We start from the raw sequence: 15,275 nt of genomic DNA, 5'->3' as shown, positions 1-15,275 counted from the left end.
TCTGTATATCACTCCATAGGTAAAATATGTCCTGTTACCTTTCAAAAAAGCTTATATACCACTTTGACTTGTCTCCTTGCAACAGAGAAGTTAGGCAAAATCATAAATTTAGAGTTTATATCATTTTGCAATTAAATAGTTCTTACAGTTGTATAATGTATTTGATGTCAAAATTAGATCCATATATTTTTGTTATTGTCACTATTTTTGCATAACATAAAATGTGAACAAAATTAATTATTATTATTTGTTAGGTTAATCAGAACTTGAATTAAAACAAAGTAGTTGTACAGTTCATATAATACAATTTTGGAGCCAGGGAATTTCTGATATTCCATCTGTCAGTGCTTATGTTCTTTATGAATTCCTCTTGTTCATAATCTTGTTTATAGCCAGTGGTTTGACATTTTTGGAGAAGTGTAGAAGGTAATAAATAGCAATCAAGAAAAAAGAAAGTAAATGTCTGTATTCTCTTTGCACTTCATTGTGTTTGTTTAAACACTCCATCGCCACTCTGATGGTTTCCTGAAATGACTGGTCAGCTTGTACTAAAAAGAAGTTTCACTAGGAAGAAGATATCCTCCATGCAGCACTCCTCACTTCCTTCTGGCAGGGTTTGTGCTATAAAATCTCCAGACTTCCTCTATATGCCTCACCTAAATCAATTTATCCACTGTCTACCATTTTCTTGCTCCACTTCTCATTTGGGAGGATGTTCCAGGAACATAATGCAATCTCACTTTCTTTTCTTATGCCTCTCATTTCTTTCATACTTTACTGAACCATTTTCTCTGCATGTCATAGGCTCTAGCAACAGTTCTGAGAGCTGTTTCTCTAGCATTCTCCTAAATATGTTAGCACTTCAGTATTTAGTAAAACATGTGTGGCAGCTGTGTAACACAATGTTTTATTCTCTAGATTAAAATACATATTATACTTACTGTTCCAAGTTTGTTTCTCAGAATTCTCTTGGTTCTATACTTATTTTTCTCTCCTTCAGTATTCACTGCCTTAATGTAGAGATTTCTCTCCCTATTTGTATTCCTTTCCAGAATAATGCCCATAAATTTGCAGAAAAAATAATGGCATTATTTAGAACATTATGTACCTGAGAGACAGTTTCTATGACAGTAAATTTTTACAAAATCCACTATATACTTCTGCAATAATCATGTCCCCCAGTCACCTCAACATCTTACTGTATTCCTATCAGACATGCAGCCTTACCTTTTTCATCTTTTCAGAGGTTGATTTTATGTGTCTTGAAGCATTCCACATCTTCAGTACCTCTGCTGAACTGCCATCTTTAGTCACTTCTGTTGTTCTGCATTTTTTCTTAATTAGATTTGATACTGTCTGTTCTTCTGACAGTTGCCATCCTTAGCTGCTTTTTCCAAAGCAAAAGACATATTTCTTTGCACTTCCTTCTTAGGTAATCTGTTTTACTGCTCATCATTATTTTCTTTTGTTGTTGTTCTGGAGGAGGAAAAAGTATAAAAAAAACTTCCCAGCCTTCCCATCCCGTTTTTCACATGGACTCTGCTCAGCCACTGTCTACCTGCTTCTACATCATACGTGTTCATAATTCTGTTTCACCTCTGCCCAGAAAATCCTCATCAAATTCCAGATGTCCAGAAGATTGCATTTTTTTCCTTCAAGTCAGAAAATGAAGGCAGTGATTCATTCCTGCATTACCTTTAAATTAATTATGGTAGTTTGTTCTACTTGTGCACAACAGAAGGAGTGCTGTGAGCATGGCTGCAGGCAGAACACGAGTGTGCACAGCACTTGACATAAAGCTCTCTAAGAACAAAGCATCAGGCCCTCCATTATGTCCCCCACTCTGTTAACTCTTCGAGATTCTGAACCAGTTTTACAGAATTTAAGTAGCTGGAGTCTGTATATGTGGACTCTTAACACACCAAACAACTTGCTCCCATCAGCAGCTGACACTAAGCAAAACCAAGTGTCAAAAAAATAATATTTTTGACATACCATATCTGTTCTTTAAGAAATGGCATAAGATGTGGATAAGCTTAGCAGAAAAGATTAAAATCAGACATACATGACCCTTTCTAGAACCCCATAAAAAGTTCCTATTCAGATGTCTCATTTCTCAAAAGTCTTTCTTATTATTTTCTAACATTGTGATGAAGTGTTAATATATGTGGATTTCATTGCTGTGTGCATACCATAAAATGATTTCTTATAGCTCCCTTTGGACCTCTTCACTGAAACTCAATTGTTTAACCTTTGTTTGATGAGCATTCTTGAGCTTTGTGGTACTGCTGCTTCAAGCTTAGCTTAAGTTGTCATAAAATGTCTTTAACCAGTAGTACCTGAGGTTTGCCAAATACAATGCTAAGAAAGCAAGTGCTGCAGGTGTGATGAGTAAACTGATAATCCATTAAAAATTCAGTTTGAAGAATCACATCAATTTATGTGTTTCTGCTGATATGCAGTACACATGAAAAGGTTTCTTTAGAAATAATCTAACTGAAAATGCAGACTTCTGAATGGAAATTGAACTAAAGGAAATGAAAATACACTGTACTGAAGCCTTCTCCTCATCCCCCTAAAAAAATAAAAGAAATAGACATAGGTAAAAAGGAGATGTATCTTTTGCGGGGGGGGTGGTGGTTTTGGTTTGGTTTTTTTTACAAATATGCCTTCATTCATGAAACTGGATGCATAAAAGAACTCACCTTTTCCAGCAACTGTGCATTCATATATATTTTATAAGCTGGTATAACTAACAATATGTTACAAGTACTCTCAAATAGTTTAAGAATAGTTCTATCCAAGAAGGAGAGAGGAATGAACTCAAGCTATCAATGGGAACTTGACGATAAAAGTATTTCCATCAGTCCAAATTTCCATATATTTTCTCCACTTTTAAGATCAGCATTATCACCATACCAGATGATAGGATGAAAGGTCTCTCTAGGCTTGTATCATGCCTTCTCCAGCAGACAACTGAAATTTTATTAGGGAAAGGAGGTATGAAACACAGCAAGAATAGAAGCTTACAAAATCCAGGTTCATTTTGAATACACCCAGTGCTAGAACTGTTATCCACATTTGTGTCAAATCTTTGTACCTCCTGTTACACCTTTAGTCCCACTCCAGAAAGGAGTTTCAAATTTAAGTAGCACACGAAAAAGTTCTTTTTTTGAGATTGCTACCTGCTTACCTTCAGTGAGCTTTACAAGACTTAGGTACAACTGTCTTTTTTAATTGCTTCCTTAAAAATTTCTGCCAGTCTTGCCACATTAAGGTTAATTTTTTTTCTTTTTCTTTTTTTTTTTTTTTTTACTTCCCAGTACAGTTATTTGGCCTGATCACAAACAGAGCTTTGTTTAAGAGATTCCTTTATCCTAGGGTCCAAAAGCACTTTGTTGGAACTTCTGGGTGATTAGAATGAAGGGTCTGAAATGATCATTTCTTTACTGTACCTACATTGTCTCTCTTGAACTACCAATAGTTTTGATTTACAGACTTGATGGAGAAGTCTCCCTACATCAGGCATGTTTTAGCAATAGTCAACTGTCATCACTGTTAAAATGGTGAACCTGATTTTCTTTTCTGAATTTGAATCAGTTTTTTATCTTTTGCTGTTGCCTTTTTTAATACCTTTGCCTACTGGATTAAGCAGCTTGCCATTATCAAATTTATATTGCCATATGGTTGCATATTTGCCTATCACACAGTCATTACTTAAGCTTCTTTTAGATAAACTAATACATTGAGAGCCTGCTGTACAGTACTAGTGTACTGTAGGATGTAAATGAGACAAGGTTTGAAGGTGGAATTAAAAACGGGAAACGAAAAGTAGGCAGTTGATACAGTTGGAAGAAACAAAAGTTCAAGCACACAGATCCTTCTGTTGGTCTGAACAAAATCAGCAAACTTCAAGCTAAGTACAGATTGGGAGAAATTCTTGGTTTTAAGCTAATGTGGTAATCAGACAATTTGAGATAAGAAAAATGATTGCCCTACTTAATCACCTGCCCTCTGACTAGAGGGGCAGATAAAAATGTTAAGAATTCCTCTGAGCTAAAATAAGAGAGCAAATTATCAGCTGTGGAACACTGATAAATGAGTTGGAGGGCAGCTGCAGTGGAGGATTATAATGTGCTGTAAAGCCAGTATTTTATTCAGTCCATGATTTCAAGTGCATACAGCAGTTCTGAATTTTTGTTCCCAGGCTCAGCTGTTGAAGGTATTTTGTGGTCTCTCTGAGGCTGTGGGCTGAAAGGTCAAAGTTCTTTTGTGAAAAATGTTCTCCCACTGGGAAATGGGCTGTTAATTAAATAAAAGCTATTACTTCCTGCTACAAACCTTACTTCACTGTAAGGTAGTTTTTTCAGGTCTCAAATCATTCTTCTTTTCTCGGTCTTAAGCTCTTTCTGTTCTTAAAAAAAAAAAAAAGTGTGTGCACGATATTCTACTGATTTTATGCTGAAACATTTAAGGAGAAAATACCCTACCTGATTGTCTTGTTATACATGTGAGGGCTGAGTTTGTCCTCTTAGCTGTAGTATTGCATTAAGTACAGTTGTTTGTTTGATTACTTAAGTGTAGTTTCAGCTTTCAAGGAAATACTGCCCCTTTCTAAATTTGCGACTTAGCATTTTACCTTGTTAAAATGTTACATTTTATATTAATTCAAAGACAGCTTTTCCCTCAAACCCTTATTCAGTGCTAACTTCAAAGTACTGCTATTTCATAGCAATTTTTCCTTCCAAATTAGTCTTCTGAACGGAACATAAAATCAAAATCTAGGACAAAAAATGTTATTCTTTTTTCAGGAAGGTGAAAAATAGTTTCCATAGAACTTAATACTGTCAGGCAGGAGGCATACATGCTCTCATTACTCTGCTTGGTCTTGTTAGCTGACATTATTCCATTTATTACTGACCTGTGGGAAGATAAACAATAGAAATGTATTGACTCAGTGCCCGAGTATTTTTCAGCTTATTACAAGTCAGGGGTTTTCTTACATGTACTGTAAAAACAACCTATTTCCTTGCTGTGTATAAGCTTGTGTGGCTTTAAAAGACAGTAAACTAAAGATTTTCAATTTTTGCAGGTTTCCAGTCCATTATTAAAACTTTTAAAATTCAAAGAGATATTGAGGTTTATTATAAGAGTGAAAATATGTCTCTTTAGCATGAGAGACAAATTCACATGCAATGCAGGGATTAGAAATTATTTATTTTTCATTTTACATAGTACTAGTAGTATCAAACCCCCTCTACTTTTTCAAGATGTCCCAAGACATGCTGCTATGAACCATCTTTACTACTGTCTAGAAAAGAATATGAAAGCATGCATTTTATTTTTGTGTAGATCCAGTTCACACCACAATTATTATTTCTGCTCAGTGTAAATGTTCATGTGCAGAGTTGCAAGTTGTGTGCCCTGATCACTCAAAACTGGAGAATTTTAAACTTCACAGCACTCCTTGCATTCAAAACCACAGAGTACAATTTTAGGGCCACTGTAATGTTTTTATAAGTGATCTGGACTCTGAAATGGAGGGTACCTTAAGAAAGTTGGCCAAGGACGCTAATCCAGGAGGGGCTGTGGACTCCCTCAAGGATAGAGGGGCCTTATAGAGAGATCTGGATAGGCTGGAAAGCTGGGCAAAAACCAACCATGTGAAATTTAACAAGAGCAAGTGCCAGATTTTCCACCTGGTGCAGGGTAATCCTCTTTGTACGTACAGACCGGGGGATGAGAGGCTCGAGAGCAGTCCCATGGAAAGAGACCTGGGGGTCCTGATCAATGGCAAGTTGAATATGAGTCAGCAGTGCCCTGGCTGCCAGGAAGGCCAACCTTGTCCTGGGGGGCATCAGGCAAAGCATCACCAACCGGCCCAGGGATGGGATTGTCCCACTCTGCTCTGCGCTGGGGCAGCCTCACCTCAAGCACTGTGTGCAGTTTGGGGCACCTTCATGCAAGAAGGGCCTCAGACGCTCAGTGTCCAGAGGAGGGCAACCAAGTTAGTGGAAGGCCTCAAAGGCAATACTTAGGAGGAGAAGCTGAGGTCACTTAGTCCGTTCAACCTGGAGAAGAGAAGGCTGAGGGGTGCCCTCATGGGAGCCTACAACTTCCTCGAGGGGGGCACTGGACAGGGAAGGTGCTGATCTCTCTCTGGTGACCCACAATAGGACATGAGGAAATGGAATGAAGCCATAACTGGGGAGGTTCAGGTTGGACATCAGGAAAAGGTTCTTCACTGAAAGGATGGCTGGCCACTGAAACAGGCTCCCCAGGGAAGGGATCAGGGTCTCAAGAAGCATCTGGTCAATGATCTTAGTCATATGGTTTAATTTTAGATAGTCCTGCAAAGAGCCAGGAATTGGACTTGATCCTTATAAGTCCCTTCCAGCTTGAGATATTCTATGACCCTATATTGCACCAGCCTATATCCTGCCAGCTACCTGGTAGAAACAGCTGTAAACACAGAATGATTCACAGTCATCCATATCTATCAGCTCCCAGCCTCCTTCTGATCCATCGACAATGGAAGCTGATGATTCTTTTGCAGTGGCTTGATAGGAAGATGTTTCATTCTCTAAGAGTTGAGCCAGCATCCCTTCTTTATTTGGACTATATGTGAAATCTTTCCAGGACATATTTTAAAAAACTGCCTGTACTGTGTCTCAGTGTAAGATATATGAGCACCATTTTTAGATTTCTGGATGTGCTTCAGAGATTGTATTGGTGCAAATGGCTCTACTCAGAAATTAAGCCATCTTCAGTCTAATCAAAATGTCAGTAAATGTTCCTGTTTCCTGTTCTCTGAGTTTCAAAAGTAGACAGAATCCAGAATGCCAGATTGCTTTTATTTTCATGTGGTTTCCTTCTTTGCAGTTGTCTCGGGTATATCTGAAAGGACAAAAGTCTCAATCTATGTGGTACAGGAGCTTCAAACACAAATACTTGAGAAAAGGTCTTTTCTTCAGCATCCTTTAGATTCCTATAATTTGTCCAGTTATCATTTACTGCTGTAGCACCACAAGCTGATGAGTTTTACTGGTCTCCTGTGCACCAGCTCACAGGTGGATTTCTCAGTGAAGCTGAATAAGGTCTTTCAAGTAACTGACCTTTCACAGGAGATGCTGGATGCAGCCAGCTCTACATTTAGCATGATGGTGACATTCCTGATGATGTACTGATTTGTTGTATCTGTTGCATTCTTCTTTTATCCTCTGCTGTTCATCTGATCAAGGATAAGCTAATGTGTTTCAACCAGTTTTAGGTAGACATCACCACTATCTAGTCTTGGTTACTGTGTATCAGAACATTTCTTGGCAGTTTGTAGTTTGTTCCTCTGCTGCTCTGCTATGCCATTGCTTTTCTGGAATATTCTGTCAGTAGCCTGCTTCAACAGTAGAAGGGTAGGGGATAGGCAGCCATACAGTCAATTTCCCAGAACATCACACTGTTTTGTGGGAGATGGTTTCTGATACCAGAGGATGGCAAACCACTTTGAATGCCTTCAGTCATAAGCAGCAGTTAATGACTGAAAAGTATGATGACTTTAGACTCAGTAACTCTGCATAATCAAAACAGAGATTAAAGTATCACTCTGAACAGTTAGGATGCCTGCTTATTTGTAGTTACAAAATGTTTTCATATCTAAATGTTTTGTGGTGGCTTTTCCACTACAAAGTCCTTACATACAGGATTTCTCTATAGCACTGAAAATCCTCATTGGTGTTTTTTGGAAGTAATGAGAATGTGCTTAATAAAAAAAAAAAAATCTGTGTTTTCTGGCCCAGACAACTGGTATTTTCAAAGGACCAAATTTCCCAATGTATATAATTTGTAACAATTGGACTCCTTAACTCTATGGAGAAGAGGCAGGAATAATGGAATGTTGGTTAGACAATTTCAGGGTCCACCAAAATCCTTCCTTCTCAAGTTAGGCAATAAATACAAGATCTTACACTTCAGCTGAAGTCATGTGCAGGTGACTATCACTCTTGTGGCCAGACAAACCCTTCAGGCATGTCTGGATCCACATTAATCCTCTTTCCTTCATATGAGTCATTTGTGATAAGGAAATGTAGACAAGATTAAATTTCTATTAGATGGATGTATAACTGCTTGGAAAGCTGTTCTTAAGAAACAGTTAATTATGCTTCACTGTCTGACTAGGTGCATTAAAGCATGTTCTCCAGGGACTGTATAATATTTAGTTCCTGACTGAAAGATGGAATTAGCATTTGCTGCTAGTCATACTACCTGGAAAAATACTACCTGGAAAAATACTACAAGATATTAAGATCTTAAGCAATTATTTTAAGAATTTGGTTGAAAGAATGACATGTAATGACAATAAAGATGAACACTAACTTCTGTGTTTGTACAGAAGTAATGTTTTGCATAAACGCAAGTGAGGGAGGACTGACTCAGCAGCAGTTCTGAACTGGAGACAATAGGTGGATCACAAGTTGCACATGAGACACCAGTGTATCTTTATAAAGGATGTAACTGTTGTACTGGAATATATAGAAAGGAAGATTATTTGTAAAGCATACAAAATGGTTCTTTTATTCCTCTCGGCACTGGAAAAGGCTTCTTTCTGGTTTGGGACACCACAACTAGAGAAGGATTCTGACGAGTTGGATAGGTTCCAGAGGAGAACAAAAGAGTGATCAGAAAGCTAGGAAATATAACTTGTGAGAAGATGTTGAATAAATAGGGGTTATTTAATCTGAAGAAGATGAAACTGGGGAAATACGTCTTTCTCCAAATATAGAAGAAAAAAAAAGAGAAGAAAATAAAGCTTTTTCTATGTCCACTGCAAAACAAGTTCAGGCCAAATATCAATAGAAGTTTTCTAACTGTACGTTTGTTCTTAGATAATGAGGCATTGAGACACATTGCCTGGGGAAGATCTGAAGTCCTCATCATGTTCTAGAACAGGTAAATCAGATACCTGTGAGGGATAGTTTAAAGTTGATTCTTTGGACCAACAGAATAGTCTTGATGACTTTCACGGTCTCTTCAGCCCCATGATTTTTTTTTTCTCACAAGTTAAATAGTAAGGTCTGCTTCTCCCCATTGGTTAATCCCAATTCCATGGCCAGGGAGGCTGTTGTCCCTTCATTCTGTCCAATTTTGTCATTACCACTTGCAAGCAATCAAGAGAATCCTTATTTCTGATCTTGACAGAATAGCTGAAGCAACAGTGGTAGCAAAGAAACCCATTTGTCAATCGATGAAATGTCTCAGGACTGTGCTTTTCTTTCAGTCTGTCACAGCCTCATGTGCACTAATAGGCCTTTAATGGCCATGACCTGTGTCTCTTGGGGCCCCCACCCACACCTGTGGGCACAGGATCCGCAGTTCAGCTCAGCCCTGGACCAGACCTGAGCTCTGCTGTGTTGGTGTCGACCTTCAGCTCAGCTGCAGCCATGCCTGTATGTTGCTGCAAACATTGATCCAGACTCTGACTTGTAGACTGACTTCATCAAACTTGTCTCATCGCTGTGGACCTGCCTGCAGTTCAGTGGGCTGTGTTTCATCATGGTTACTCTCACTGGACCTGATCCCAACAGGGATTGACATCCCAGCTTGGCCTCACATCTGCCTCATCACCATGAACTCACCTGATGATATCCACTCTTGGTTGAACAAGTCTCAGGTCTGCCTGCTCTCCTCGCTGGGGCTCCGTGGGCTGAGCCTGGGCTGGTGAGGGCCCTGCAGTGCCAGCTGTGTTACTGCCCTGAGCTCGTGGCTCCCCTTCGCTCTGGGAGTGAGCAGCCTGACACTGCTAAGGCAGGACTGTGCAGCCCTCTGCTGTGTCAAATTTGGGGTCCCATTTCGTGCCATAGCTACTGGATAGGTCTTGTCACTAGAAGGTCTGTGCTTTTCTGTTGGGAGTAAAGTTCTTGCCAGCAGTGTGAAGAGCAGCAAGAGATGCACAGAATGAGTCAGGATGTCAGGCTGAGGGAAGGTCAGCCTCTCTTACCTTGCAACTCACAGTCATCCTGAACTGGTTTCCTGGTACTGAAGGAGTTCATTTCCATCTTTAGTTCTGGTGAGATTCTTTCCTTATCAACTCTTCTGCTCTCTCCCTGTATCATATATATCATATATGTGTGTGTGTGTGTGTGTGTGTATATAAACACATAAATATTTACATATATCACCACCAGCTGCTCAGATTCCCTGGGGATGGTTAGACCATTACTGCCACATGTAATCTTCAGGTGTCCACTGACTGAATCAGGTGATTTGCTTATGCCCCAAACCCAGGTGTCCTGATCTAGTCTTTGGAACTGTTTTTCCTAGTTATGACTTCATCCAGGAAGCCAGATGAGAGCCAAACCATTTTTGGATCCAAATGGCTTCCTTCAAGAAAATGTGTTCCTGCACACCTGTCATAAGCTTCTCCTGAACATGTTTTTGGTCTCTTCATCTTATCTAAACGACTGACATACTTCTCTTCTTGAAGGAGTTTCTAGAGGCAGGGCATCTTTGGACTTTTGTTGTTAAGAGGCCTTTGACTTTTTACCTCCACAGGACTAGGTGTTTCAGATACAGAGTTGTTTGTGTCAGCAGCTGAGAGGTTGAAAGTCAGGAGTGCCAAGCAGGATAACCACCAGTGAAACCTGTTATGAAAACACCAAAAAGGAGCCACCCTCCAAGATTAATACACATTCCAGCAGAGCTCAGTCTAAATTAGTGGCTTTCTTTAGTGATATCTCCATTGCTGACATCTGCTCAACCACTACTGGGAGTTCCCTCCACACCTTTACCATGTGTTTTACCATTTCAGAAGCATCCAGGTATAATAGTGTGTGGTAACATGTTTCTGCAGTGGTTGATGCATGAAGCATGCTGTGTCTCCCTACCAAGCACTGTGAGTGTTAGGAGGAGCTGCAGTGTGAATATAAATATGGATAATCTATATTAATAATTTCTCTTTTGAAGGTTAAAAATTATTTACATATCAATTAATGAAAGTGTCAAAGGTGTGCTGTTTATCAGCATGCTCCCTTCACACACTCCTCCATGCGTTTCAGTCTTTCTCAGAACTCTCAACCTTGGGATTCTATGATGGAAAAGGAAGTTAGATAGTCTCCACGTTATGGGTGTAGCAAAGCCAACAAGGTTGATAGAAAGGAAGCAGAGTGTAAGCTAGTCTGGTGAATACCGCATGGATACGAAACTGGTCTTGAGGTTTTGCAGAACATAGAGCGTGAACACGTGTGTAAGATGTATACATTGATAGATAGATAAAGGTATTTGTGAAATAACTTTCTTCTTGCTACTGCAGGTTTCACTTCAGACAGTAGAGCTTAATGCAAGATTGTAAGAACTTTTGAACATGCTTACTAATAAATACATTTTTATTTCTTCTAATAAGGACATTGCGTCTTATTACTGCTTTTAATAGAAGAACAGAAGTCTCCTTAGATACTATGATTCCTGGAACAGTGATGAACCATTTCATCAAAAAGATTAGTCTGTGTGATGATGCTGTCCTAAAGCCTGACATCACTGCTCTTGGCTGGATCACTCCTCTTCAAATAATACTAATTTCAGCAGCAGTATTTGAAGAGAAAGAGGGTGCTTCCCAGCGTGAGATTGGGTGGTGCAACCTAGCCTGTAATCCTTTACTGTGAGGTTGCTGGGGTGTGGGTGGAGGGAGGAAGAGCATCTATTTCAGAGAAAGAATATTATTGCTGTAGTCTCATATTAACATTGGAAATAATATTTTAGTGAACTGTAGGGTACACTGTAGTACATGGTTAGAGACACTGGAATGAAGTGAAGCTCATTCCATTTGGATTTCTTCCATCTAATTTTATTTTCCAAAGCTACATCCGTTCTTGGACAAAGAGGATAATCTAGACAGAGCTGAATTAAGTTGTAGCCCCTGACTGCAGGGCTTGCTCTTATGGCTGGCTCTTTTTCAGGGCACAAAAATGAAACAGGAAACTCCTTGTGTCCTACTGTGTTGTACATATGCACATGAATCTGTCTTCATTTCACTTTTTCAAGTATTTGTTTCTTTTAGTATGTGAATATTGTGTAATTGTATTACTTCTTGTTTGTTTCTTCCAGAATGTTCTAATTGTGGAGGTAAGCTTGGTGCTTATGTCATATTTTACTTAGATAGAGTCACACAGTCGAGTCATGTCAGGGTGTTCAGTTTCTAAAGCCTGTCTGTGGTTACACTTCTTTAGCTGGGAGGTGGTGAAGAGGGAGAGGGGTTGATTTGCTTAATGGCCTCTCAGTCTTTTTGCAATTGCATGAGGGATCAAACTGCATTGCTGTCACTCTAATTAGTGCTCGGCCTTGTGATACCCAGAAGTCTTTGTTTCTGCATCATTTGATTTGTTCTTTCTGTGGTTTCATCTGCTCATATTCTGCAAGTTGTTCTGTTCCTTGGAGGACAATGAATCAACTGCAGTGATGCCCTGCACTTCTCAGGTGCATGACTTTGAAATAGTAACCCTGAACATGCTTTACAGCTTCAGGGTTGTTCACAGGCTGGTTGGGAGTGTCAGTCCCATCCCCAGCTCCTGCATCCAACTCTCCATCCAGCAGTGTCCCCTGGGGAACTGCCCATCACAGAGCTGTTGTGGGTCAACAACAGTGTTCAGTTGTAGAGGAAAGAATGTATCACCTCATTGGTGCTTCAAATTAATATAAGGGATTCTCTTTGAAAATGTTGAATAAGCAACTGGTACAGTTAGAGAGCAGATCAGGATCTGCCTGGCATTTCAGACCCAGTCTGTGGGATGTAAGCTGGAGAGTGTAATGAAGGAACTGTATAATGTTGGAATGTCTTCTCTTAGCAAAGGGTGGGAAAAAAGTCATCAGCCACAGGGATGGCTGGTTACCTGAACAGCTGACAGGAGCTCTATATTTGTTAATTCTAGCTACTGTAACAGAAATTAAAAATGTCCAAAGAAAATTTTGTTAATGCTATTAGACAGCTGGGGAGCAGAGGCAAGGCGTTGATAATGAAAAATCCACACCCACAGAGCTCAGGAACAACAGCTGCTCTCCATGTCCTGGTCAGTTTTGTAGCCAGGTACCTACTGATCTCATTGAGATGATGTTGGGTACAGCAGCTCTGGAGAAACCACATTTGTACTGGACTAAGAGAACAACAAATAGGGTAGATTTAGTCCTGACATGGAGACATGTTGACATACTGTGATCTTAATATGAAAAGTCTAGTCCCTGCATCCTTACAGCCCCCAGTAAAGTCATCTCCAGTCCCATGTTACATCCCAAATACTTGCAACATAGCTGTTTTCAAGAGGAAGTGGACAGTCCTTGAACTGATTATTTTATGAATAGAAAGTACTTGCTTCGAGGAGTGTAAGGTCAGTTATAACCTTTTTTGGATGTGGCTTACAATGCACTGGGAAAAATAAATCATCTCCACAAAATAAGAAGGTGGAACTGCTCAGTCATTGTCCAGATTTCCTCTTTTCAGCTTTTCTTTGTGTTTTACTTGCTCTATTTTTCATATTTTTAAGGATATTGTTGGAACTGGAAGGACCATGAAGGTTCTGCTTAATACTATAGAAAAATACAAGCCAAAAATGATTAAAGTGGCAAGGTGAGTAGAACAATCACAAAATAGTAATTAATTAGTCTAGTCCAACCTGTTTTCAGTGGAGGTTCCCATTCTGAGATCCTGCTTTAATTCGCTGCTGCACTCTTGCATGGGGAGCTGTGCAGAGGAGCTGCTTGAGTCACTAAGGGGAGGGTGGAGGAAAGGAGAGGAAATGCTTTTGTATTGTTCTGCAGTGACAATGACCCTCTAGCCATTTCAAGGCTGGCACTGATGGACTTGGAAGGGGAACACACCCACCTCTTCCCTGCCCTCAGGACGTTGTCAGGAAGGGAGGCAGAACGAGAGCAGGGATTCACATGGCTCAGAAGTTTTTTGATAAAGGCAAGAGTTTTTATGCATGTTATTCAGTGACATATCTAGATTTAAACAGTTTATTTTATTTTTAATTACAGTTTGTTGGTGAAAAGAACATCTCGGCCTGATGGGTACAGACCAGATTGTAAGTGTTGTTGTAAAAATCTGCACATGACAGTAAAAGAATTTACCACTCCTCTTATCGCTTACCTTTCATATCATTCTGTGGACTGCTAGAAGCATTGAAAAGTATCAGTTGTCAATGGGACTACAGGATTCAATGGAAGGATTTGTATAATTGTGGTTTGGAAAGCCTAGCCTCCTTATGTTTTCTGTGGAGTACTAACTTTATAGGGAAATTTAGAAGGGTTTTATTTTATCCATGAAAGGCGAGTGTTTTATCGTCTGTCTCTGACAAACTATATAGAAGAGAACGTGCATTTCTTCTTTTTCCTTCTTCATTGCATCTCTTTGGAGGAGCTGCAGGATTCCATCTGAACATGAAAGATGTTTTATTATATAGGTATTTGCAAGTTTTACATTTTTTTAATCAGAGTAACACTTCTAATTAATTTTTTGAAAAGTATTTTTTTAAAGGTTAACTACTGTTATTATAATTAAATCCCACCCCTCAAAAAGCAAAAGATAAACTGGGCTTTTTAAACTTCCTCCTGCTGCTCTGTTCGTGTCATACCAGCACCACTTCTCTCTGAATTACTGGTCCTTATACTATACTATGATGAAAGCATAAATGGAGCTATACCAACCTATTGTAATTTTAGACTTATTTAGAATAAATGATGTAATAAGAGGTATGTGGCTAAATACAGAAAGAATAGAGACATCTAGAAGAGACCAACCAGTATTTACTACTGAAGAAGGCTCTGGTCAGCTGAGTTGGAGAGGAGGGTAAAAGGAGAGTAGGCAGGTGAGTACCAGGAGGCAGCATGAAGGGTCTTGAATTGGGATGTGGGAGAGAGGGAAACTTCATGAAGCAAAAGTTACTTAAATGTTGAGCATAGCCCTGAAGTTCTGGCCCAGTAGTACGAACTATGACCCAAACATTTTGTTGTACAACTTTTTATACAGTGGAGTGGTATTTTTAACATTCAGAATTTAATTCAGTAAATTAAAGTATATATTTGACTGGATTCACTGATGATAAACATATAAAAATGCAATAAAATTACTTCATGAAGGGTAGCATGTATTAACTTGTAAAATGAAACAGGTTTGATCCTTGTTTATTCAAACTGTGATGAATTTTATTAAGCATCAGAGATCTTTTTGTAAATCACTGATAGTGCTGTCTCATTTCCTCACCCAAATTTACAATTCCAAAGTGTCTATTACCCCC

General features: G+C 39.3%; 1 protein-coding gene across 1 annotated transcript in view; it reads left to right on the top strand.

The window, feature by feature from the left end:
* Positions 1 to 15,275, top strand: part of PRTFDC1 (phosphoribosyl transferase domain containing 1) — a 44,476-nt gene that overhangs the window by 26,442 nt on the left and 2,759 nt on the right. Inside the window, exons 5-7 of the mRNA XM_029961897.1 lie at positions 12,094 to 12,111; positions 13,524 to 13,606; positions 14,017 to 14,063. Of these exons, the coding sequence (XP_029817757.1) occupies positions 12,094 to 12,111; positions 13,524 to 13,606; positions 14,017 to 14,063 (148 nt within the window). The remainder of the gene's footprint in view (positions 1 to 12,093; positions 12,112 to 13,523; positions 13,607 to 14,016; positions 14,064 to 15,275) is intronic.

The sequence above is a fragment of the Manacus vitellinus genome, unplaced genomic scaffold (assembly GCF_001715985.3).
Source record: "Manacus vitellinus isolate BGI_N305 unplaced genomic scaffold, ASM171598v3 scaffold_3_pilon, whole genome shotgun sequence".
In the NCBI taxonomy this organism is placed as follows: domain Eukaryota; kingdom Metazoa; phylum Chordata; class Aves; order Passeriformes; family Pipridae; genus Manacus; species Manacus vitellinus.
This window is presented reverse-complemented; position numbering and strand designations above follow the sequence as displayed.